Source organism: Budorcas taxicolor, chromosome 5 (genome assembly GCF_023091745.1).
Source record: "Budorcas taxicolor isolate Tak-1 chromosome 5, Takin1.1, whole genome shotgun sequence".
Classification (NCBI taxonomy): Eukaryota; Metazoa; Chordata; class Mammalia; order Artiodactyla; family Bovidae; genus Budorcas; species Budorcas taxicolor.
In genome coordinates this window covers 126,035,164-126,056,614 of record NC_068914.1, presented here as the reverse complement: position 1 = coordinate 126,056,614, position 21,451 = coordinate 126,035,164, and the positions used below count along the sequence as shown (strand labels likewise).

At 41.1% G+C, this 21,451-nt stretch overlaps 1 protein-coding gene and 1 non-coding gene across 2 annotated transcripts in view; one reads left to right on the top strand and one right to left on the bottom strand.

Annotated features, from left to right (window-relative positions):
• The window catches only part of SMCO2 (single-pass membrane protein with coiled-coil domains 2), an 87,167-nt gene that overhangs the window by 40,164 nt on the left and 25,552 nt on the right, over positions 1–21,451 (top strand). The window contains exon 2 of the mRNA XM_052640610.1: positions 16,796–16,910. Coding sequence (XP_052496570.1) covers positions 16,796–16,910 — 115 coding nt within the window. The remainder of the gene's footprint in view (positions 1–16,795; positions 16,911–21,451) is intronic.
• On the bottom strand, positions 18,747–18,848 carry LOC128049106 (U6 spliceosomal RNA). The gene has a single exon (XR_008199476.1). It is a non-coding gene; the product is annotated as a U6 spliceosomal RNA (small nuclear RNA).

The following is a 21,451-nucleotide window of genomic DNA, read 5'->3' as shown; positions in this document are numbered from 1 at the left end:
AGCCCATCCCAGTGCCCCAAAACCACTGCTTCCTTTTCTATCAGCCTGCTTAGACGCCACGTATTCCTTTCTAAAACTTTGTCTGAAATGGTTGTGTTCCTACAGCATGATTGTTTCATGCCACATCCTTTCATGGGAATCCTCACTAATTCCCAATGCCAGCAGCCTTGTCTGCCTTCCTGACTTTCTTCCTTTCCTTTATGTTTTCTGAAATCTGTACTGTACAGAAAAATCACAAAAATGTCTACCGCTCCAAAATAGACTTTTTAAATTTTGGATGAACATCCTGCAAATTATCTATGTAAAGATATAGACAGGGCCATAAATAAATATTGACATAAATGCCTTTCATCATTGCCTTCTTTCCTATTTAATAGGTTAAAACAAAAATTAAATTATAATTGAATAAAATACAATTAAGTTTATCAGAAAAATTAAATCTTCATCAAATCCTATTTAAGTTCAAACTCTATGTTGGTGTTTAAGATAGTTCTCATTCCCTGGAAGACTTCCTTCCCTATCTTCATTTCCTTGAATTCAAGTCCTATTCACTGTGTGAAACTCTTTAAAAGTATTAGAACAGCTGCCCTACCCCCATGTAAGCATCCATCCAATAATCCCTTTGCTTCACAATCCTGTATTTGCCGTCCAACATATACTGACTGTTGTTATTTATCTTTTTTCCAGACTGAAGGTGAAGACTGTCTTGCACATCCTTTTATCCCCTGCCTTATTTAGCACAGTGTCCTAGATTCAATAAGCAGCTGATGAATATTTGATAAGAGGGATGAGGATGCTGTTACCACCAAGAAGGGGACTTCACACAGATATTGAGTCCTAAATATCTGTGGATGTGTAGGCACATCCCTAATCTTGCTCTTTCTACAGGCTCTTTAGCAATTTCTTTAGTTTCAACTCTGACATCACTCTTTTATTTACTTATTTATTTATTTTTGGCTGTTCTGAGTCTTCATTGCTGCACACGGGCTTTCTGTAGTTGCAGAGAATAGGGGATTCTCTTGTGGCAGAGCATGCATGGGCTTTCGGCCCTTGGGCTTAGTAGTCATGACTTGTGGGCTCAGTATTTGTAGCTCTCAGGCTCTAGAGAGCAGGCTCAGTAGTTGTCGTTGCCCCAAGAAATGTGGGATCTTCCCAGACGAGAGATCAAACCCTTGCATTGCTAGGTGAATTCTTAAACACTGGACCACCAGGGAAGGCCAGACCTCACTGTTATTTAGGGTCTAATGAGGGAGTTTTGGGCTTCGCAGGTGGCTCAGAGAGTAAAGAATCTGGCTGCAATGCAGGAGACCCGGATTTGATCCCTGGGTCAGGAAGATCCCCTGGAGGAGGAAATGGCAACCTACTCCAGTATTCTTGCCTGGAGAATCCCATGGACAGAGAAGCCTAGCAGGCTACAGTCCATGGAGTCGCAAAGAGTCGGTCTTGACTGAAGGGACTTAGCATGCACACACTGGGGGGTTTTGGTTTCCAAGTTCTTCCCTTAACATCATAGGACATAACACAAATTCCCTCCCACTCCCTCTGATGTACTTTTCTCTTTCAGCGCGATATCCTTCAAATAAACAGTGATTTTAACATTTTATTGAAGGGCTGGAAGCCAGGGCTTCCCAGACACAGAATGAATAACATTCTGCTATTACAGTGGTCAAGACTGTCACTTGAGGTTTTGTGTATTCAATTCCTTCAGGCCATTGCTTCTCTTTTCTTGTGTGCCCACTGTGTTCCAGGGTTGTACCAGGCACGTTATACACAGCATTTCATTTCCTACTCACAATAAGCCTGCAAGGTCAATGTTCCTCCATTTTGCTGATGAAAAAAGGGAAGCTCAGAGATCTGAGTAACTTGTGGATATCTCTCTGCCTTGGTGAAGTTTAAAAAGAGACATACGGATGTCTAACAAACACATGAAAAGATGCTCAACATCACTCATTATTAGAGAAATGCAAATCAAAACCACAATGAGGTACCACTTCACACCAGTCAGAATGGCTGCGATCAAAAAATCTGCAAGCAATAAATGCTGGAGAGGCTGTGGAGAAAAGGGAACCCTCTCACACTGTTGGTGGGAATGCAAACTAGTAGAGCCACTATGGAGAACAGTGTGGAGATTCCTTAAAAAATTGCAAATAGAACTCCCTTATGACCCAGCAATCCCACTGCTGGGCATACACACCGAGGAAACCAGAATTGAAAGAGACACATGTACCCCAATGTTCATCGCAGCACTGTTTATAATAGCCAAGACATGGAAACAACCTAGATGTCCATCAGCAGATGAATGGATAAGAAAGCCATGGTACATATACACAATGGAGTATTACTCAGCCATTAAAAAGAATACATTTGAATCAGTTCTGATGAGATGGATGAAACTGGAGCCGATTATACAGAGTGAAGTAAGCCAGAAAGAAAAACACCAATACAGTATACTAACACATATATATGGAATTTAGAAAGACGGCAATGATGACCCTGTATGCAAGACAGCAAAAAAGACACAGAGGTGTATAATGGACTTTAGGACTCAGAGGGAGAGGGAGAGGGTGGGATGATTTGGGAGAATGGCATTGAAACTTGTATACTATCATGTAAGAATCGAATCGCCAGTCTATGTCCAATGCAGGATACAGCATGCTTGGGGCTGGTGCATGGGGATGACCCAGAGGGATGTTGTGGGGAGGGAGGTGGGAGGGGGGTTCATGTTTGGGAACGCATGTACACCCGTGGTGGATTTATGTCAATGTATGGCAAAACCAACACAGTATTGTAAAGTAAAATAAAGTGAAAATAAAAATTAAAAAAATAATAATAATAAATTTAAAAAAAAGAGGCACTTTCAAAGCAGACTCACTGAACTAACTACTGGCTTCACAACAATGTTAGTAAATCAAAATATTGCAGAACCCTCCGAGGAAAGGTGCTCATTAAAAGTTCCTATTCCTTTGAGAACATATGCATATTTACTCATTTATAGGTTTAATTCCTGAAATTTCTGGGCCCTCACTTTTGTCAACATAGCCAGGCTTAGGGTTTTTACAGGATCCAAAGTCCTTCTTGATACTAAGTCCACCTCTCAGAACTGACTGGACTGGGGCAGGCCAGGTGACAGGCAGTGAGAACAAACTGGGACCACAACTCACGGGATGGAATAGATACTGGGGTTAGAGCTCACTGAGCATGCAAGAAAGCCTGCCTCTGAGCACCTAGGGATTATGACAGTGGACGAGAAAAAGTCCTTCCAGAAAACTGCCAAGGTTGTGAACTCCAAGATGTGACAGTGAGGATGCCCTGTGATTGTGGTCACTGCTGTTTACAAGAGGTTCTTGTGCATATGGAGCTTCACTTGCAGTATCTAGCATTTTAAAAAAGGGATTCCCAAAGGGTGGTCCGTGAAACACACTGCTGCAAGCTTAGGTGAAACTGGCGGAGTCAAATGACTGTGAGAAACAAAGTGTACTATTTCCACCTTACCAAAGAAATTGGTTACTAAAGGCTCTATAAATAGAAAACTAAGCACCAAACAAACAAAAACCTTCACACTGAAAGCATTTAGAATAAGAAAAGGTACTGCTTGGGGGTTTCCCTGGTGGCTCAATCAGTGAAGAATCCGTCTGCAAGGCAAGAAACCGGTATTTGATCCTTGGGTCAGGAAGATTCCCTGGAGAAGGAAATGGCAACCCACTCCAGCATTCTTGCCTGGAGAGTCCCATGGATAGAGGAGCCTGGTGGGCCACAAGAGTTCGACATGACTTAGTGACTAAAGGCAACCACCACCATGAGATGAGCAACACATAATCTCTGAAATTTTGAGAAATGTTAAAAGAACAGAGAGAAAAAAAGATGGTAGTTCAAATACACAGGGTGAAGGATATTTTTCTACAAGTGGAGATATAGGACCTGGTTTGCAAAACGTTAGTAAAAAAGGCAGAGCTTGAAGACGTAAGAAGTATACTTGCAGGTCTGCTTCCTCTAAGAAAATGTGCACTTCTTCATGGGATGCCTGAAGTGAATCTGGAAAAGAGTTTTGGAAATTGCAAGAGAATTGATAACTGATGGTAGAGGATCCCGCCCTCTCCAATCCATGCCACCCACAAACAAGGGTCTTCTAGGGAGCCTGAAGAAAGGAGAGTGGGAAAGGACTTTCTCTGAGCTTAGAAGGGCAGAGGGCGAGGATGAGGGATACATGGCGTGTTCTGAATGGAGAAGTGCTTCACAGAGGAGCTGTGTGGTGAGTGGTGGGAAGATTCTCATCAGGTGGCCTCCATCTGTGCAGTAATGCGATGGCTGGGTCACTGCTCGCAGAGAGATCTAGTGGGCAGAGTGAGAAAGGAACCGAGCAAGGAGCAGGAAGCAGCTGCTGCGGCCAACATGTTTGGGGGCAACAAGAGATGCATAAAGCTGTGCTGAGGAACAGTGAGAACCCAAGGGAAGAATTGTCCTATACAGTTCTTAAGGACATGGTCCCGGGAGCCAGACTAGGAAGATTTACGTTTGAATCCCAGATCCCTCTGTATTTGGAAAGTAGTAAGAGTTAAATTAGGTCATACATGTGACACTCAGAAGAGTGCCTGGCACATTAGTAAACATTCAGTAAGTGTTCAGTTGTGTTCAGTTCAGTTCATTTCAGTCGCTCAGTCGTGTCCAACTCTTTGCGACCCCATGAATCGCAGCACGCCAGGCCTCCCTGTCCATCACCAACTCCCGGAGTTCACTCAGACTCATGTCCATCGAGTCCGTGATGCCATCCAGCCATCTCATCCTCGGTCGTCCCCTTCTTCTCTTGCCCCCAATCCCTCCCAGCATCAAGTCTTTTCCAGTGAGTCAACTCTTCGCATGAGGTGGCCAAAGTACTGGAGTTTCAGCTTCAGCATCATTCCTTCCAAAGAAATCCCAGGGCTCATCTCCTTCAGAATGGACTGGTTGGATCTCCTTGCAGTACAAGGGACTCTCAAGAGTCTTCTCCAACACCACAGTTCAAAAGCATCAATTCTTCGGCGCTCAGCCTTCTTCACAGTCCAACTCTCACACCCATACATGACCACAGGAAAAACCATAGCCTTGACTAGACGGACCTTTGTCGGCAAAGTAATGTCTCTGCTTTTGAATATACTGTCTAGGTTGCTCATAACTTTTCTTCCAAGGAGTAAGTGTCTTTTAATTTCATGGCTGCAATCACCATCTGCAGTGATTCTGGAGCCCAAAAACAAATAAAGTCTGACACTGTTTCCACTGCTTCCCCATCTATTTCCCATGAAGTGATGGGACCAGATGCCATGATCTTCGTTTTCTGAATGTTGAGCTTTAAGCCAACTTTTTCACTCTCCTCTTTCACTTTCATCAAGAGGCTTTTTAGTTCCTCTTCACTTTCTGCCATAAGGGTGGTATCATCTGCATATCTGAGGTTCTTGATATTTCTCCCAGCAATCTTGATTCCAGCTTGTGTTTGTTGCAGTCCAGAGTTTCTCATGATGTACTCTGCATATAAGTTAAATAAGCAGGGTGACAATATACACCTTTGACGTACTCCTTTTCCTATTTGGAACCAGTCTGTTGTTCCATGTCCAGTTCTAACTGTTGCTTCCTGGTCTGCATACAGATTTCTCAAGAGGCAGGTCAGGTGGTCTGGTATTCTCATCTCTTTCAGAATTTTCCACAGTTTATTGTGATCCACACAGTCAAAGGCTTTGGCATAGTCAATAAAACAGAAATAGACATTTTTCTGGAACTCTCTTGCTTTTTCCTTGATCCAGCGGATGTTTTTGCAATCTCAAAAACCACAGAATGATCTCTCTTCGTTTCCAAGGCAAACCATTCGATATCACAGTAATCCAAGTCTATGCCCCAACGAGTAATGCTGAAGAAGCTGAAGTTGAACGGTTTTATGAAGACCTACAAGACCTTTTAGAACTAACACCCAAAAAAGATGTCCTTTTCATTATAGAGGACTGGAATGCAAAAGTAGGAAGTCAAGAAACACCTGGAGTAACAGGCTAATTTGGCCTTGGAATATGCAATGAAGCAGGGCAAAGACTAATAGAGTTTTGCCAAGAAAATTCACTGGTCATAGCAAACACCCTCTTCCAACTACACAAGAGAAGACTCTACACATGGACATCACCAGATGGTCAACACTGAAATCAGATTGATTATATTGTCTGCAGCAAAAGATGGAGAAGCTCTATACAGTCAGTAAGTGTAAGATACTATTATTGCTGGTGTTGTTGTTAAGGGCTTCCCAGGGGGCGCTATTGGTAAAGAACCTGCCTGCCGATACAGGGGACATAAGAGATGCAGGTTTGATCCCTGGATTGGGAAGATCCTCTGAAGGAGGGCATGGCAACCTGCTCCAGTATTCTTGCCTGGGAAATCCCATGGACAGAAGAGCCTGGCAGGTACAGTCCATGGGGTCACAAAGAACTGGACATGACTGAGTGACTTAGCCTGCCTGCATGCACTGCTGTTAAATTGTGGTGGAACCACTCATAACAGTCTTCTAAGAAACATGAAGTCACCTAGGACAACCAAAGCTAGGAGCCTAGTCGTAATATCAAGCAGGAACCCAAGGCTGAAGCTGGGCCTCCCAGGCACTGTGAGAGATCTCAGTGCAAGGTAGTCTGGGTTCCCAGGTAGGAAGGGAGCTTAGGGAAGTCCAGGAGGGATATGAGACATCTTAGATTAAGCTTCTAGCTGAGGAAACACTCAGAGTGCTGACAAGACCTAAAATGTTGCCATAAAACGATGGCCAGCATATGTGCATTTACCCCATTTCTTCGACACAGTTTGGCTGAATACCTATTATGTACCAGCCGCCTTCTAGTGCTGGGAATGCAGCAGTCAATGCACACAAACCTCCCATCTTCAAGGAGCCCATGTTCTAGTGGGAGCACTAGCAATCGTCCAGCCCAGCCCCAAACTCCTTCCTCACATTATTGCCTCCAACTTCCCAGCAAACCAATTAGGCAGGTAGTCTCAGCCCCATTTTTCAGAAAAAAGTTTAAATTTTGCTGCAAATCAAATAGCTGATAAATGGCAAACCGAGGTCTCCATCAACAGTCTAATTCTAATGTTCATGCTTATAAAGAAAAGATCTGTGTTTGGTCTCAGTGCTGCTGAATAATTTTGGTAGGTGAAGGGGAAAGCCTTAAGAGTTGAGGAGCTGAGGACCTATAAAGTCAGAATGTTATCTGCTGGATTCCTCAAGAAGGATGGGAGAAGATGAGATGTGGGGGGAAATGGGAACTTAGCATTGAATTCCTAGAGGAAATGAAAGTGGGTTGTGGAGGGCAGTAAGAGGAAATGCGGACCTCAAAGGCAAATAGGTGACCAAGCCATGGAGTAGGGGCAGCCCTGGTTTGAAAGCTGGTAAACTGCTTCCTCATTCCTGCTGAAGTGGGGAAGGAGTAGGTGAAGTTCTGTCCTCCATTGTAGAAGGTCTTGGATGCCTTGTTTAGGCAAGGAGATGAAAGGGCAGACGTGGGAGAAGCTGAGGTTAGAAGATCACCCCAGAACCTCCTGTCAGACCCCAGTGAATGGATGGACAGAGGATTGAGGCCAGGGCAGGATTTCATTTCCACAGAGTTGGCAAGAGAAGCAAGGAAGCTTGGAGATAGGCTGGAGACACAGGTAAAAGAAAAGCAGGAGAGCACTATGTCCCTGGAACCTTGTGAGAGGGGGTTGAAGGGTCACATGTGCTGCATTCTAAGTGGAATGTCAAAGAGGGCAAGTCCAACTGCAAACTCATCTGCCTAGGTGTGCACCCTCATCAATGGCCTCCTCTCTGCCTTTGTTGCTGGGGAAAGGAGGACCCAGGATAACCAGAACGCTCCAGGGAAACTTGACTGTTTCTAGCCTATCCCACTGAACCTAGAGGTGTCTGTGATCACCAGATTGGAAGGAGCAAGGATATTACCAGGTATATACAATTTCACAGCCATACCTGCTCATTTTAACTGTGCCAGGGCCAAGATGACACCAAACCCCTGATTTTTAATATCATGCTATAAAATTTTTGAGATCCCAAATTGACCAGCTAGCAGGTAGGTGGTCTGGCTTGGAGAAAATGTCCAAAAATGTAAATTATAGATTTCATCAGCTGTTTTTTGAAACAGTTGTTCTGTTCCTTTTGACTAACACTTCTCCGTCGTAGAAGGTCTTGGATGCCTTGTTTAGGCAAGGAGATGATTTGTAACTTTAAAGGTTTTGATGAAGTGGAGAGGGGGAAGGAGGAGGGATTCACTCAGTTGTACCCCAAATTCCTAGAGGCCCATAGTGTAAACATATAGGAATGAAGAGCCAAGGTGGAGGAGGGAGAAGACAGATTCTAGCTGATGAGGCCTAGAGTGCAGGTACTTCCAGACTTTAACAGGATTAGGAATCCCCTGGGATCTTGTGAAAATGTGGAAGCTGAGTCACTGAGTCTCGGGTGGGATCTGAGATTCAAGCTCCTATTTGATACTGATGCTGCTGATCTACAGACCATACTTTGAGTAAGTAGCAAGGGCCCACACTACAGAACTATTTATAAGGTGCTTCAAAAGATGGTTTTATTTTGAAGTAAGAAGGCTGCTGATTAATGTTTTGCTGTTTAGTCACTAAGTCGTGTTTGATTCTTTTGCAACCCCATGGATTGTAGCCCGCTAGACTCCTCTCTCCATGGGATTTTCCAGGTAAGGATACAGGAATGGGTTACCATTTCCTTCTCCAGGGGATCTTCCAGATGCAGGGATTGAACCCTGTCTCTTGCATGCAGGTGAATTCTTTAGCATGAAAACATAGTGGGCCTCACATTTACATTTAATAGTAGGATGATTGTAAAACTTGTAACCAAAATTTGCAGGTTAAAATCCTGTTTCTACCATTTTCTAGCAATAAAATTTTGGATAGATCATGGATCATTTCTCTCAGTTTATACATCTAAAAAATTAATAAAATCTGCTTTGGTTGACTGACTATAGGGTGGAGATGAGAATTAAATAAATAACTTAGTGAAAGTGCCTTATAAACTGAAGGTGCTGCACGTATGTAAGCATATTATTATTGTTGTTATAATTATTGTAATATTTGAGGCCAAAGGTATCTTACAATAGCTCCCATTTCTATTTTAATTATAAATAGGTAGAAACCATCGCCAAGTGTTTGCATCTATCTGACACTGTGTTAAGCCCCATTCTACAGGTGAGGAAAGTAAGACCTAGAACCTTAAGATTATGCCCAGCTGCTATGTATTGATGCTGTGATATGAACTCAGCCTGACTCTCTAAAATCCAAAATCTTTTCTTTTTATTTATTTAATTTATTTAGACTGTGCTGAGTCTTGCTGCTGCACACAGGCTTTCTCCAGCTGTGGCGAGCAGGGGATACTCTCTAGAGGCAGTGTGTGGGGTTCTCATTGCAGTGACTTCGCTTGTTGCAGGGCATGGACTCTAGAACACAAGCTCGGTAGTTATGGTGCATGGGCTTAGTTGCTCTGAGGCATGTGGAATTTCCCTGGGCTAGTGATCAGACTTTTACCCTGCATTGGCAGGTGGATTCTTAACCACTGATCACCAGGGAAGTTGTGAAGTTGTTATTCACTGCAATCAGTTGACTCATTGTAGGAAATACCCACTATCATAGAAAAAGATGGTCTAGAACAGGGGTTGGCAATTTTTTTTTTCCATAAAGGGCCAGAAAGTGAATATTTTAGGCTCTACATGCCAAATGTATGTCCCTCTTGCAACCATTCCACTCTGTCATAGCAACGCCAAAGCACTCACAGACAATATGAGAAGGAATAGATGTGGCTGTGTTAAAAAAAAAAAAGTTATTTACAGAAGCAGAAAGCAGGATGGATTTGGCCCACAAAAGATAGCTTGTGGATCCCTGGTCCAGCAAATTCTGAGGTGTCCAATATGGTAGCCCCTTGCTCCATGTGACTATTTTAAAGTGTATTTCAATTAAATCAAATATTCATTCCTCGGTTGCATTAGTCACTGCTCAGTTACTCATAGGTAGACATAGGTGTCTGGTACTATTGAACTGAACAGTGTAGAGAACATTTCTACCATCACAGAAAGTTTTATTGGAGAGCTTGGTCTAGATTATCTTTGGTGTGGGGGAGAAATCCCTTACGAGTAGCTGTGAGGACATGGACGTTCTGGGTCCTGGATTTGCTATACGATTCTAAATACAGTACACCACCTCCCAGAGTCACAGAAAATGGGGCTAATACCTTTGAATCCTCCTGCCAATGCAGGAGCTGAAGGAGACATGAGTTTGATTCCTGGGTTGCAAAAGATCCCCTGGAGGATGAAATGGCAACCCACTCTGGTATTCTTGCCTGGGAAATCTCACGGACAGAGGTGATCAGTGGACTACAGTCCATGGGGTCGCAAAAGAGTTGGACACAGCTTAGCAACCAAACAACAACAACAAAACCTTCTTCACTGTGCTGTTGTGGGAACTGGATAAGAAGGGCTTCCCTGGAGGCTGAGACGGCAAAAAATCTGATGGCAATGCAGGAAATCCAGGTTCAATCCCTGGGTCAGAAAGATCCCTTGGAGAAAGGAATGGCTACCCACTCCAGAATTCTCGCCTGGAGAATTTCATGAACAGAGGAGGCTGGTGAGCTACAGTCCATGGGATGACAAAGGGTTGAACATGACTAAGTGACTAAGCATGCCCACAGATAAAGAAATGTGTAAGAGGTACTTCATAATTTATTAGGAGCTGCACAAACATAAGCCATCATTAGGACACTGACTGTTGTTGTTTGAAATGTGAGAAAATGTTTGGGGACAGAATTTGTGAAGCTACTTGATTTTAGAGGAAGATATTTTCCTTTAAATCAACCAATGGAAGCCATTAGGATGCTAAAGAGTTACCAAAATAAGGAAATATTATTATTTATAGCATATTTTAAGTTTTGGACTGGAGACACAAAACTCAGCAGAACTCAGTGATCATTCATCTTTCAGAGTTTGGAGTTGCCTTGGTAATGTTTACCATCTTCAGGACACAAGACAAATTGTCCAGATGGGAGCTATATGAGATTGGGTCAGAGTCCTTCCTGAAAGAGATCAAAGATTTATTCTTCTTTGTCACACTCTAGGTTCTGGCATCTTCCTGTAGCTTCTCCTTCACAGAAGTCCCCTTTGCCCCACTTCCACTGTGGGGCCCCACATAGGTGAAAGATGAAGCTCAGGACTTCCCTGGTGGTCCAGTGGTTAAGAATTTGTCTGCCAATGCAGGGAGCATGGGCTTGATCCCTGGTCCAGGAAGATCCCACGTGCCGCGGGGCAACTAAGCCCATGCACCACAACTACTGGAGCCTAGGTGCCTAGAGCCTGTGCTCTGCAACAAGAGAAGCCGCTGCAACGAGAAGCCCGCACACCGCAAGGAAGAGTAGCCCCTGTTTCCTGCAACTAGAGAAAATCTGTGCGCAGCAATGAAGACTTAGTACAACAAAAAATTTTTTTAAAAAGATAAAGCTCAGTTTTGCCACAGACTGATTGGCCAGCCCTTGGTTGCCCAGATGATTCCAGTGTCTCTGTGGTTCCCAGCGCTTTTCCCTCCGTCTGTTCCTAATCATAGCCATAAATCACTCTTCTAGGAAAATGCCTGCCAATCACGTCCTGTTTTTCCAGTCTACAGTCCCCTCTGTCCCTTAGGAATTCTGTCTCTCAAGGTCCTGAGGTCCAGACCACCCTCTGTGACAATTTACTACAGTCACCCATTTGTGTGTCCAGAGGAGAAGATTTCTTGCTGTTTAGGGCTGGGTACAATCCTCTGATCTCTGCTTGTTCTGGTGGCTCAGATGGTAAAAAATATACGTGCAATGCAGGAGACCCAGGTTTGATAAAATTGTAGACTATAAAAATGGTTTACAGCCTTTTTAAATCAAAAGAAATTTTTTAAAAGAAAAGATTTCTCAGAACCTCTCATATGTCAAAAAAGCTACTACATCAAAGATGTTTTAAAATTCATTTATAACTTATTAATAACAGTAGCATATACATTTGGAAACAGTATATGTTTATGTTATGTTTATATGTCAGCAGTATTTTTTAAATCTATAGAAATGTGTATTGATTCCAGGACCACTTTCTCTGAAGGATAGGTAGAGAGGGCCCCCCACCTCAAGGTTCAAGACCTGTATATAAGAAACTACTGCCATAGGCCTTTATCACTTGTATATTGTGATTCATTCAAAAGTATATGTGAGTATGTGTGTGTGTGTGTACACATCTACACACATATATGCAGTCTAGCAAAATAACAATAGTCCAATAGATAATAGGCAAGGGATTATCAACACAATTACCACAACAACGGAAACACAAATGAGTTTTATACACACAGGTAAAGGTGTTCAAACTCTCATAAAAAGAGATTAAAACTACAGTGATAAACCAGTTTAAATTTACCAGATTGACAAAGATCAAAAATGTTTCTAATACATGATTTTAGAAAAGAATGGGAAAACAGGAACTCTCATCATTTTTTTTCTGGAATTTTAAATGGATTTAGCCCCTTTTAAGCATAATTTGGTAAACTCTATCAAAATTTTGGGCTTCCCAGGGAGCATAGTAGTAAAGAATTTACCTGCCAGTGCAGGAGATGCCAAAGATTCGGGTTTGATCCCTGGGTTGGGAAAATCCCCTAGAGGAGGAAATGGCAACCCACTCCAGTATTCTTGCCTGGAAAATTCCCTGGACAGAGGAGCCTGGCAGACTACAGTCCATGAGGTAGCAAACAGTCAGACATGACTGAGCTACTGAGTGCACACACACACACACACACACACACACACGTATTTTTTTTTCTTTTTTCTTTTTTTTTTTTAATTTTTATTTTTACTTTATTTTACTTTACAATACTGTATTGGTTTTGCCATACATTGACATAAATCCACCACGGGTGTACATGCGTTCCCAAACATGAACCCCCCTCCCTCCTCCCTCCCCATAACATCTCTCTGGGTCATCACCGTGCACGAGCCCCAAGCATGCTGTATCCTGCGTCAGACATAGACTGGCGATTCGATTCTTACATGATAGTATACATGTTACAATGCCATTCTCCCAAATCATCCCACCCTCTCCCTCTCCCTCTTAGTCCAAAAGTCCATTATACACCTCTGTGTCTTTTTTGCTGTCTTGCATACAGGGTCGTCATTGCCATCTTTCTAAATTCCATATATATGTGTTAGTATACTGTATTGGTGTTTTTCTTTCTGGCTTACTTCACTCTGTATAATCGGCTCCAGTTTCATCCATCTCATCAGAACTGATTCAAATGTATTCTTTTTAAGAGCTGAGTAATACTCCATTGTGTATATGTACCATGGCTTTCTTATCCATTCATCTGCTGATGGACATCTAGGTTGTTTCCATGTCCTGGCTATTATAAACAGTGCTGCGATGAACATTGGGGTACATGTGTCTCTTTCAATTCTGGTTTCCTCGGTGTGTATGCCCAGCAGTGGGATTGCTGGGTCATAAGGGAGTTCTATTTGCAATTTTTTAAGGAATCTCCACACTGTTCTCCATAGTGGCTCTACTAGTTTGCATTCCCACCAACAGTGTGAGAGGGTTCCCTTTTCTCCACACCCTCTCCAGCATTTATTGCTTGCAGATTTTTTGATCGCAGCCATTCTGACTGGTGTGAAGTGGTACCTCATTGTGGTTTTGATTTGCATTTCTCTGATAATGAGTGATGTTGAGCATCTTTTCATGTGTTTGTTAGCCATCTGTATGTCTTCTTTGGAGAAATGTCTATTTAGTTCTTTGGCCCATTTTTTGATTGGGTCATTTATTTTTCTGGAGTTGAGCTGCATAAGTTGCTTGTATATTTTTGAGATTAGTTGTTTGTCAGTTGCTTCATTTGCTATTATTTTCTCCCATTCAGAAGGCTGTCTTTTCACCTTGCTTATATTTTCCTTTGTTGTGCAGAAGCTTTTAATTTTAATTAGATCCCATTTGTTTATTTTTTCTTTTATTTCCAGAATTCTTGGAGGTGGATCATAGAGGATCCTGCTGTGATTTATGTCGGAGAGTGTTTTGCCTATGTTCTCCTCTAGGAGTTTTATAGTTTCTGGTCTGACATTTAGGTCTTTAATCCATTTTGAGTTTATTTTTGTGTGCAGTGTTAGAAAGTGATCTAGTTTCATTCTTTTACAAGTGGTTGACCAGTTTTCCCAGCACCACTTGTTAAAGAGATTGTCTTTACTCCATTGTATATTCTTGCCTCCTTTGTCAAAGATAAGGTGTCCATATGTGTGTGGATTTATCTCTGGGCTCTCTATTTTGTTCCATTGATCTATATGTCTGTCTTTGTGCCAGTACCATACTGTCTTGATGACTGTGGCTTCGTAGTAGAGCCTGAAGTCAGGCAAGTTGATTCATCCAGTTCCATTCTTCTTTCTCAAGATTGCCTTGGCTATTCGAGGCTTTTTGTATTTCCATACAAATCTTGAAATTATTTGTTCTAGTTCTGTGAAAAATATGGCTGGTAGCTTGATAGGGATTGCATTGAATTTGTAAATTGCTTTGGGTAGTATACTCATTTTCACTATATTGATTCTCCTGATCCATGAACATGGTATATTTCTCCATCTATTAGTGTCCTCTTTGATTTCTTTCATCAGTGTTTTATAGTTTTCTATGTATAGGTCTTTAGTTTCTTTAGGTAGATATATTCCTAAGTATTTTATTCTTTTCGTTGCAATGGTGAATGGAATTGTTTCCTTAATTTCTTTTTCTACTTTCTCATTATTAGTGTATAGAAATGCAAGGGATTTCTGTGTGTTGATTTTATATCCTGCAACTTTACTATATTCATTGATTAGCTCTAGTAATTTTCTGGTGGAGTCTTTAGGGTTTTCTATGTAGAGGATCATGTCATCTGCAAACAGTGAAAGTTTTACTTCTTCTTTTCCAATTTGGATTCCTTTTATTTCTTTTTCTGCTCTGATTGCAGCGGCCAAAACTTCCAGAACTATGTTGAATAGTAGCGGTGAAAGTGGGCACCCTTGTCTTGTTCCTGACTTTAGGGGAAATGCTTTCAATTTTTCACCATTGAGGATAATGTTTGCTGTGGGTTTGTCATATATAGCTTTTATTATGTTGAGGTATGTTCCTTCTGTTCCTGCTTTCTGGAGAGTTTTTCTCATAAATGGATGTTGAATTTTGTCAAAGGCCTTCTCTGCATCTATTGAGATAATTATATGGCTTTTATTTTTCAATTTGTTAATGTGGTGAATTACATTGATTGATTTGTGGATATTGAAGAATCCTTGCATCCCTGGGATCACACACGTATTTTTAAAGTATATGTGTCTATTGACCCAGCAATGCTACTGTAGAGCTTATTCAATAGATATTCTTGCACATATACACATAGATGTGTAGGGATATTCATTGCAGCATTGTTTGTAGTGGTAATTGATTAGAAACAATGCATATAAACATAAATAGAGAACTGATTAGCAAATTATGATATAGCCTCAGGAGGGAATACCATAAAACAATGTTTAAAATGAGGCAGCTCTATAGGTGCTAATATGAAATGGACTCCAAAAGAAGTCATTAGAAAAGAAATATAAAGTACAGCATATGTGTATTAGTCACTCTGCTGCTGCTGCTGCTGCTAAGTCACTTCAGTCGTGTCTGACTCTGTGCGACCCCGTAGACGGCAGCCCACCAGGTTCCCCCGACCCTGGGATTCTCCAGGCAAGAACACTGGAGTGGGTTGCCATTTCCTTCTCCAATGCATGAAAGTGAAAAGCAAAAGTGAAGTCGCTCAGTCGTGTCCAACTCTCAGCGACCCCATGGACTGCAGCCTACCAGGCTCCTCCGTCCATGGGATTTTCCAGGCGACAGTACTGGAGTGGGGTGCCATTGCCTTCTCCATTAGTCACTCAGTCATGTCCAACTCTTTGCCACTCTGTGGACTGTAGCCCTCCAGGCTCCTCTGTCCATAGAATTCTCCAGGCAAGAATACTGGAGTGGGTGGCTATCTCCTCCAAGGGATTTTTCTGATCCAGGGATTGAACCCTGGTCCCCTGCATTACAAGTGAGTGCTTTACTGTCTGAACTTTTACAGAAGCCCTATAAAGTACAGAAAGTGTATGTAATATCCTCTAATTTGTATTTTTAAAAGCATATTTATATTTACATAAACATAGCTGCTTATTTTTGCATAGAATCTCTGTAGAAGAATAAAAAAACTAGTGAATGTTGGGAGGAGGACATCTCGGGGTCTAGAGATCATGATGGTAGCACAGACTTCCTCCTTTCCTATGAACCATAGGATACTCTTCTTGGGGGGGGGGGGGGGGTGCCATGCTGTGTGGCTTAAAGGGTCTTAGCTCCCCAAGCAGGGGTCAAACCAGCCTTCAGCAGTGAAATCATGGAGTCCTAACTGCTGAACTACCAGGGTTTTACCATATGATACTTTTTAACTCTACTTTTAAAAGAAGAATATTTATTATTTGTTTATTTTACACATACATTTGCACACACACAGTATGTTTGTGCAGGGGCTTTAGAATTCAGAATCTCACTGTTAAATCATTTATTGAGTCAATCAACAAATATTTATCCAGCCTCTCTATTTCTATCTTGAGTAATACACTGCACTAGACATTATTCAAACAGAATAAAATCAGTACAAGAGTAGCAGGTGCTTTTGGGGGCCAGAAAGATCCAGGTGTTCTTCCTCTAGAAATGTTTGGGGCAGGCCTAAACTGTAGACTGAAGATGTAATAACAGCCTCTCCATCGTGTGACTTACAGTTTGCTAAGGGAACTTACCAAAATGGACCACAACTTGGACAGAACAGATGATGAGGACATTTGCTCTGAAAACCGTCAAACTGACTTCCTTCAAGATTTGGAGACTAAAAAATGGGTAAGAGACAGACTTAAACATAACAGTGGGTGAAGAGAGAAACTTCATATTTCATATCCTAAAATGGTAAGGATATATCTCAAGGTTTCCTCCTAATAGGTACAAGATGGTCAGAGCTTGAAAAAGAGGAAGGTATTCTTTCTGCTGAAGGCAGCTGTTATTACACAACGGACTTACTAGTGTTCTCATACAGAGAATTGTGCATTACATTATTTTTGTTCTTAAAATTTACAAAATAACTGACATTTTTCACCTCAGAGCAAATTACTCTATGTAGATTTGTCCTTGAATTGCAAATTGTCTCCCAATAGGATGCATTACAGAGATCCATTACTCATCTTTTAATTTCATGGCTGCAGTCACCATCCACAGTGATTTTGGAACCCAAGAAAATAAATATATGTATTAGATTCCACATATAAGTGATATCATCTGATATTTGTCTTTCTCTGCTCGGCTTACTTCACTTAGAATGATAATCTGTAGGTTCATCCATATTGCTACAAATGGCATTATTTCATTCTTCTTTGTGGATGAGTAATATTCTATTATCTATTCCATTATCTAAATTCATCTGTCACTGGACATCTAGGTTGCTTCCATGTCTTGGCTATTGTAAATAGTGCTACAATCAACATAATGGTTCATGTATCATTTTGACTTAGGATTTTCTCCAGATATTCTTTGGAACTCTGCATTCAGATGGATATATTTTTCCTTTTCTCCTTTGCCTTTTATTTCTCTTTTTTTCTCAGCTATTTGTAAGACCTCCTCAGACAACCATTTTGCCTTTTTGGGTAGCTCGAACAATAAAGAATCTGCCTGCATTTCAGGAGACCTGGGTTTGATCCCTGGGTTAGGAAGATCCCCTGGAAAAGGGCATGGCAACTCACTCCAGCATTCTTACCTGGAGAAGTCCATGGATAGAAGAGCCTGGGGGGCTATGGTCCATGGGGTCTCAAACAATTTACAGTGCCACCAACACTGTAAGGAGGGTTCCTTTTTCTCCACACCCTCTCCAGTGTTTGTTACTTGCAGACTTTTTGAAGATGACCATTCTGATTGGTGTGAGGTGATACCACTTTTCTGTTTAATTATGTTCCACTCGTTTAATTTTGCTTTTATTTTATTTTTTGCCTTAGGCAGATCACAAAAAAATATTGCTGCAATTTATGTCAAAGTGTGTTCTGCCTATGTTCTCTTCTAACAATTTACCATTTTGAGTTTATTTTTGTTTATGGTGTAAGGAAATGTTCTAATCTCATTGTTTTACATGTGGCTGTCCAGATTTTTTAGCACCACTTATTGAAGGGACTGTCTTTTCTCCATTGTATGTTCTTGTCTTCTTTGTTAAAGACTAACCATAGATGTGTGGGTTTATTCCTGGGCTCTCTATTCTGTTCCATTGATCTATGTGCTAGTACCATGCTATTTCAATTATTGTAGTCTTGTTGTGTAGTCTAAAGTCTGGAAGGGTGATACCTTCAGCTTTTTTCTTTTTCCTCAGGATTGTTCTGGTAATTTAGGGTCTTTTTGTGGTTCCATATAAATTTTATTATTGTTTGTTTTAGTTCTATGAAAAATGTCCTGGGTATTTTAATAGAGATTGTATTAAATCTGTAGACTGTTTTGGGTAGTATGATCATTTTAATAATATCAATTCCTCCAATCCAAGAGCACAGAATGTTATTCCATTTCTTGTATCATCTTCAATTTCCTTCATTAATTTTTTTATACTTTTCAGAGTATAGGTCTTTATTCTCTTTGGTTATTTATTCCTAGGTGTTTTATTCCTTTTGAAGCAATTTTAAATGAGTTTTTTTTTTAACTTTCTCATAAAATATGGAACACTTCATGAATTTGCATGTCATCCTTGTTCAGGGGCCATGTTAATCTCTGTATCATTCAAATATTAGTATATAAGCTATTGATGAGCACTAATTTACTCTTAATTCAGTCTGAACCTCTCTCAGTCTTTGAAATTCAGTCATCCAGCTGACATGAATGGAGAAACTTGATGCTGGAGTTTGTCATGGAAAGAGTTTATGCTTTCTTTTAGTTCAAAGCAAATGCATGGCTAAGATTCCTTTTATTATTGATGTCCAAATCTCCCCCATAGATTCCACAGGTTATTGGCTATAGAGGAAGGTGGTTTCCAATCTGTGGAGTGGGTATTTCCTATTCTGAGGCTTATTCAACCCTCCAAGGAAGTCAGGATTCATCTTTTTGTCTACTTCTCTTTTGAATACATTTTGGGCTTGGGGATAGCCAGCCAACTCTACAATCCTTAGAGGGAAGAGTCCTCAAAGAACATCCCAAGCTTGACTTTACTTTCAAGGACTCTGCAGTAAGGGAAAAAAGAAAAAGAAAAAAAAAGAAATAGAAGTGGGACTTCCTTGGTGGTCCAGTGGCTAAGACTCTGAGCTCCCAATGCAAGACAATCAGGTTCGATCCCTGGTCAGGGAACTAGATCCCACATGCTACAACTAAGAATCCACATGCTGTAACTGAAAGATGTCACATGCTGCAACAAGAGAAGATCCTGAGTGCTGTAACTAAACCTGGTACAGCAAAATAAATAAATAAAAATAAATATACAGAAAAAAGAAATAGAAGGGGATAGAAGGTGTGAAGGGATAGAGTTAGATGTGTGGTGTATAGATAACAATGAGACAGTCAAAAAGTGGAAAGAGACAGATATCCATTACAAAAAAAAACCAGGAACTAAATTAGAAGAGGAGTCTTAAAGAGGGAAAAGAAAGGGGAAAATGAGATGTGGGAGCCATGAACTTAGTAAACACATAAATTGAAGGTAAAACTCTGTAAGTACTGTTATCTGATTCTTTGTGGGGTCCTTGTCTCTGGACTCCAGGAAAATGTTCCTACCATTAGTCAGTGAACAATGATACTATCACTTGTTGGCCTAGGATAGAATAAGTCTAGTTAGATAATAAAACTATTTACTCCATAAGATTTACATAGTCTACACTTGCAGGGTATATGAAGGGTATAATGCCTTCATTATTACAGACTATTTCTTACAAACTTCAAGTCAGGGCATAAAGGTTTAAGAAAATATATTTTTTATTTATGATTATATTTCTTTATGTTCATTTATTTATATGGAAAATCTTTTAATTATAGAAAAATAAATTACATGCAGTCACATAATTAACAAATAATTATTAATAAATTTAGCTCTGTGCTGAAAAAGGACAAATATATGACTTCTTGAGGAAGAAATCTTTTCCTTTTATTCTCTGAAAGCAAACCAGAAAGTCTCTACTTTGCATAATCTTACATTTGTCTTTTATAAGAGAAAGATTTAAAGGACACTTTCAGGAAATGGACAAAGAGTTAAGAGGAGCAAAATAAGATCAGTTGTTGTTTTAATTAACAAAATAGGTTTTTTAGTAGACTGCCAAAGCTGCAATGTCTAACCATCAAAGCCCCCTAAAACACTTAGAAATGAATATTTTGCACTGGCTTCCCATTTTCAGTCCCTGACACTGCTATACATAGTGCCGATTTCGGATGCCAGGTCAGTGAACAGACTTTCCTATTTCCTGCTTTTGTTTGCATCTCTCACAAACAGAATGTATTTCTATAACCACTTATTGAGCATCCACTATGTGCTAGGAGAAGGGGATGACAGAGGATGAGATGGTTGGATGGCATCATCGATTCAATGGACATGAGTTTGAGCAAGCTCCGGAAGATGGTGAAGGACAGGGAAGCCTGGCGTCCTGCAGTCCATGGGCTCACAAAGAGTTGGACAGGACTGAGTGACTGAACAACAAATGTGCTAGGATATTATATATAAATTCTTTCCCTTCAGTGAGCTCACACACTAGGAGGGACTCAGGCAAGAACAAGGGTGTGTACGAAAAAATCCACCCTAGAAGTAGCAGATGTGCTAATGAAGGATACAGGAGGGAGAGCTTAAGACTGGGGATATGACAACTGAGTTTTGAAGGATGATCTAGATAGGAGAAAAGCATTTCAGAAAGAAGGCATAGCACATGCAAGGATAAAGGAGTCAAAGGGAAACAGTGTTGTGAGAGAGGAAGGGTGCAGGAAAAGGCATGACAGGCAAGCAGGCAGGCAGGATGCTGAGGCCAGGATAGAGCAGGATGCAGGCAGGAAGCCAGGACACCAATAGGAGTCAGGAGCTGATGAGGACTTGAGATAGGGCCCCAACCGGGATGCCATGAACAGAGATGCAAGGACACCGACTGAAAAGATAAGTAGCATTAGTGAATACTATACTAAGCGGATATGAAATGGGTAACGAGAAGGGGAAAGAATGTCTCCCATGACAATTCAAGGACTTCTTCCAGTCTTCAGACAGAGACATTTGGATGAATGGGGGGCCATATACAAGAAGGGGGAACTGGACAAGTTGAGGGGAAATATAATGAGTTCCATTTTTCATTTTCTGAGGAATATGAGCTCTTCCAAAAGCTGCACATAAATGGAAAGTAATGTCTTATAGCTTCCCTTGTGGCTCAGCTGGTAAAGAATCCGCCTGCAATGCGGGA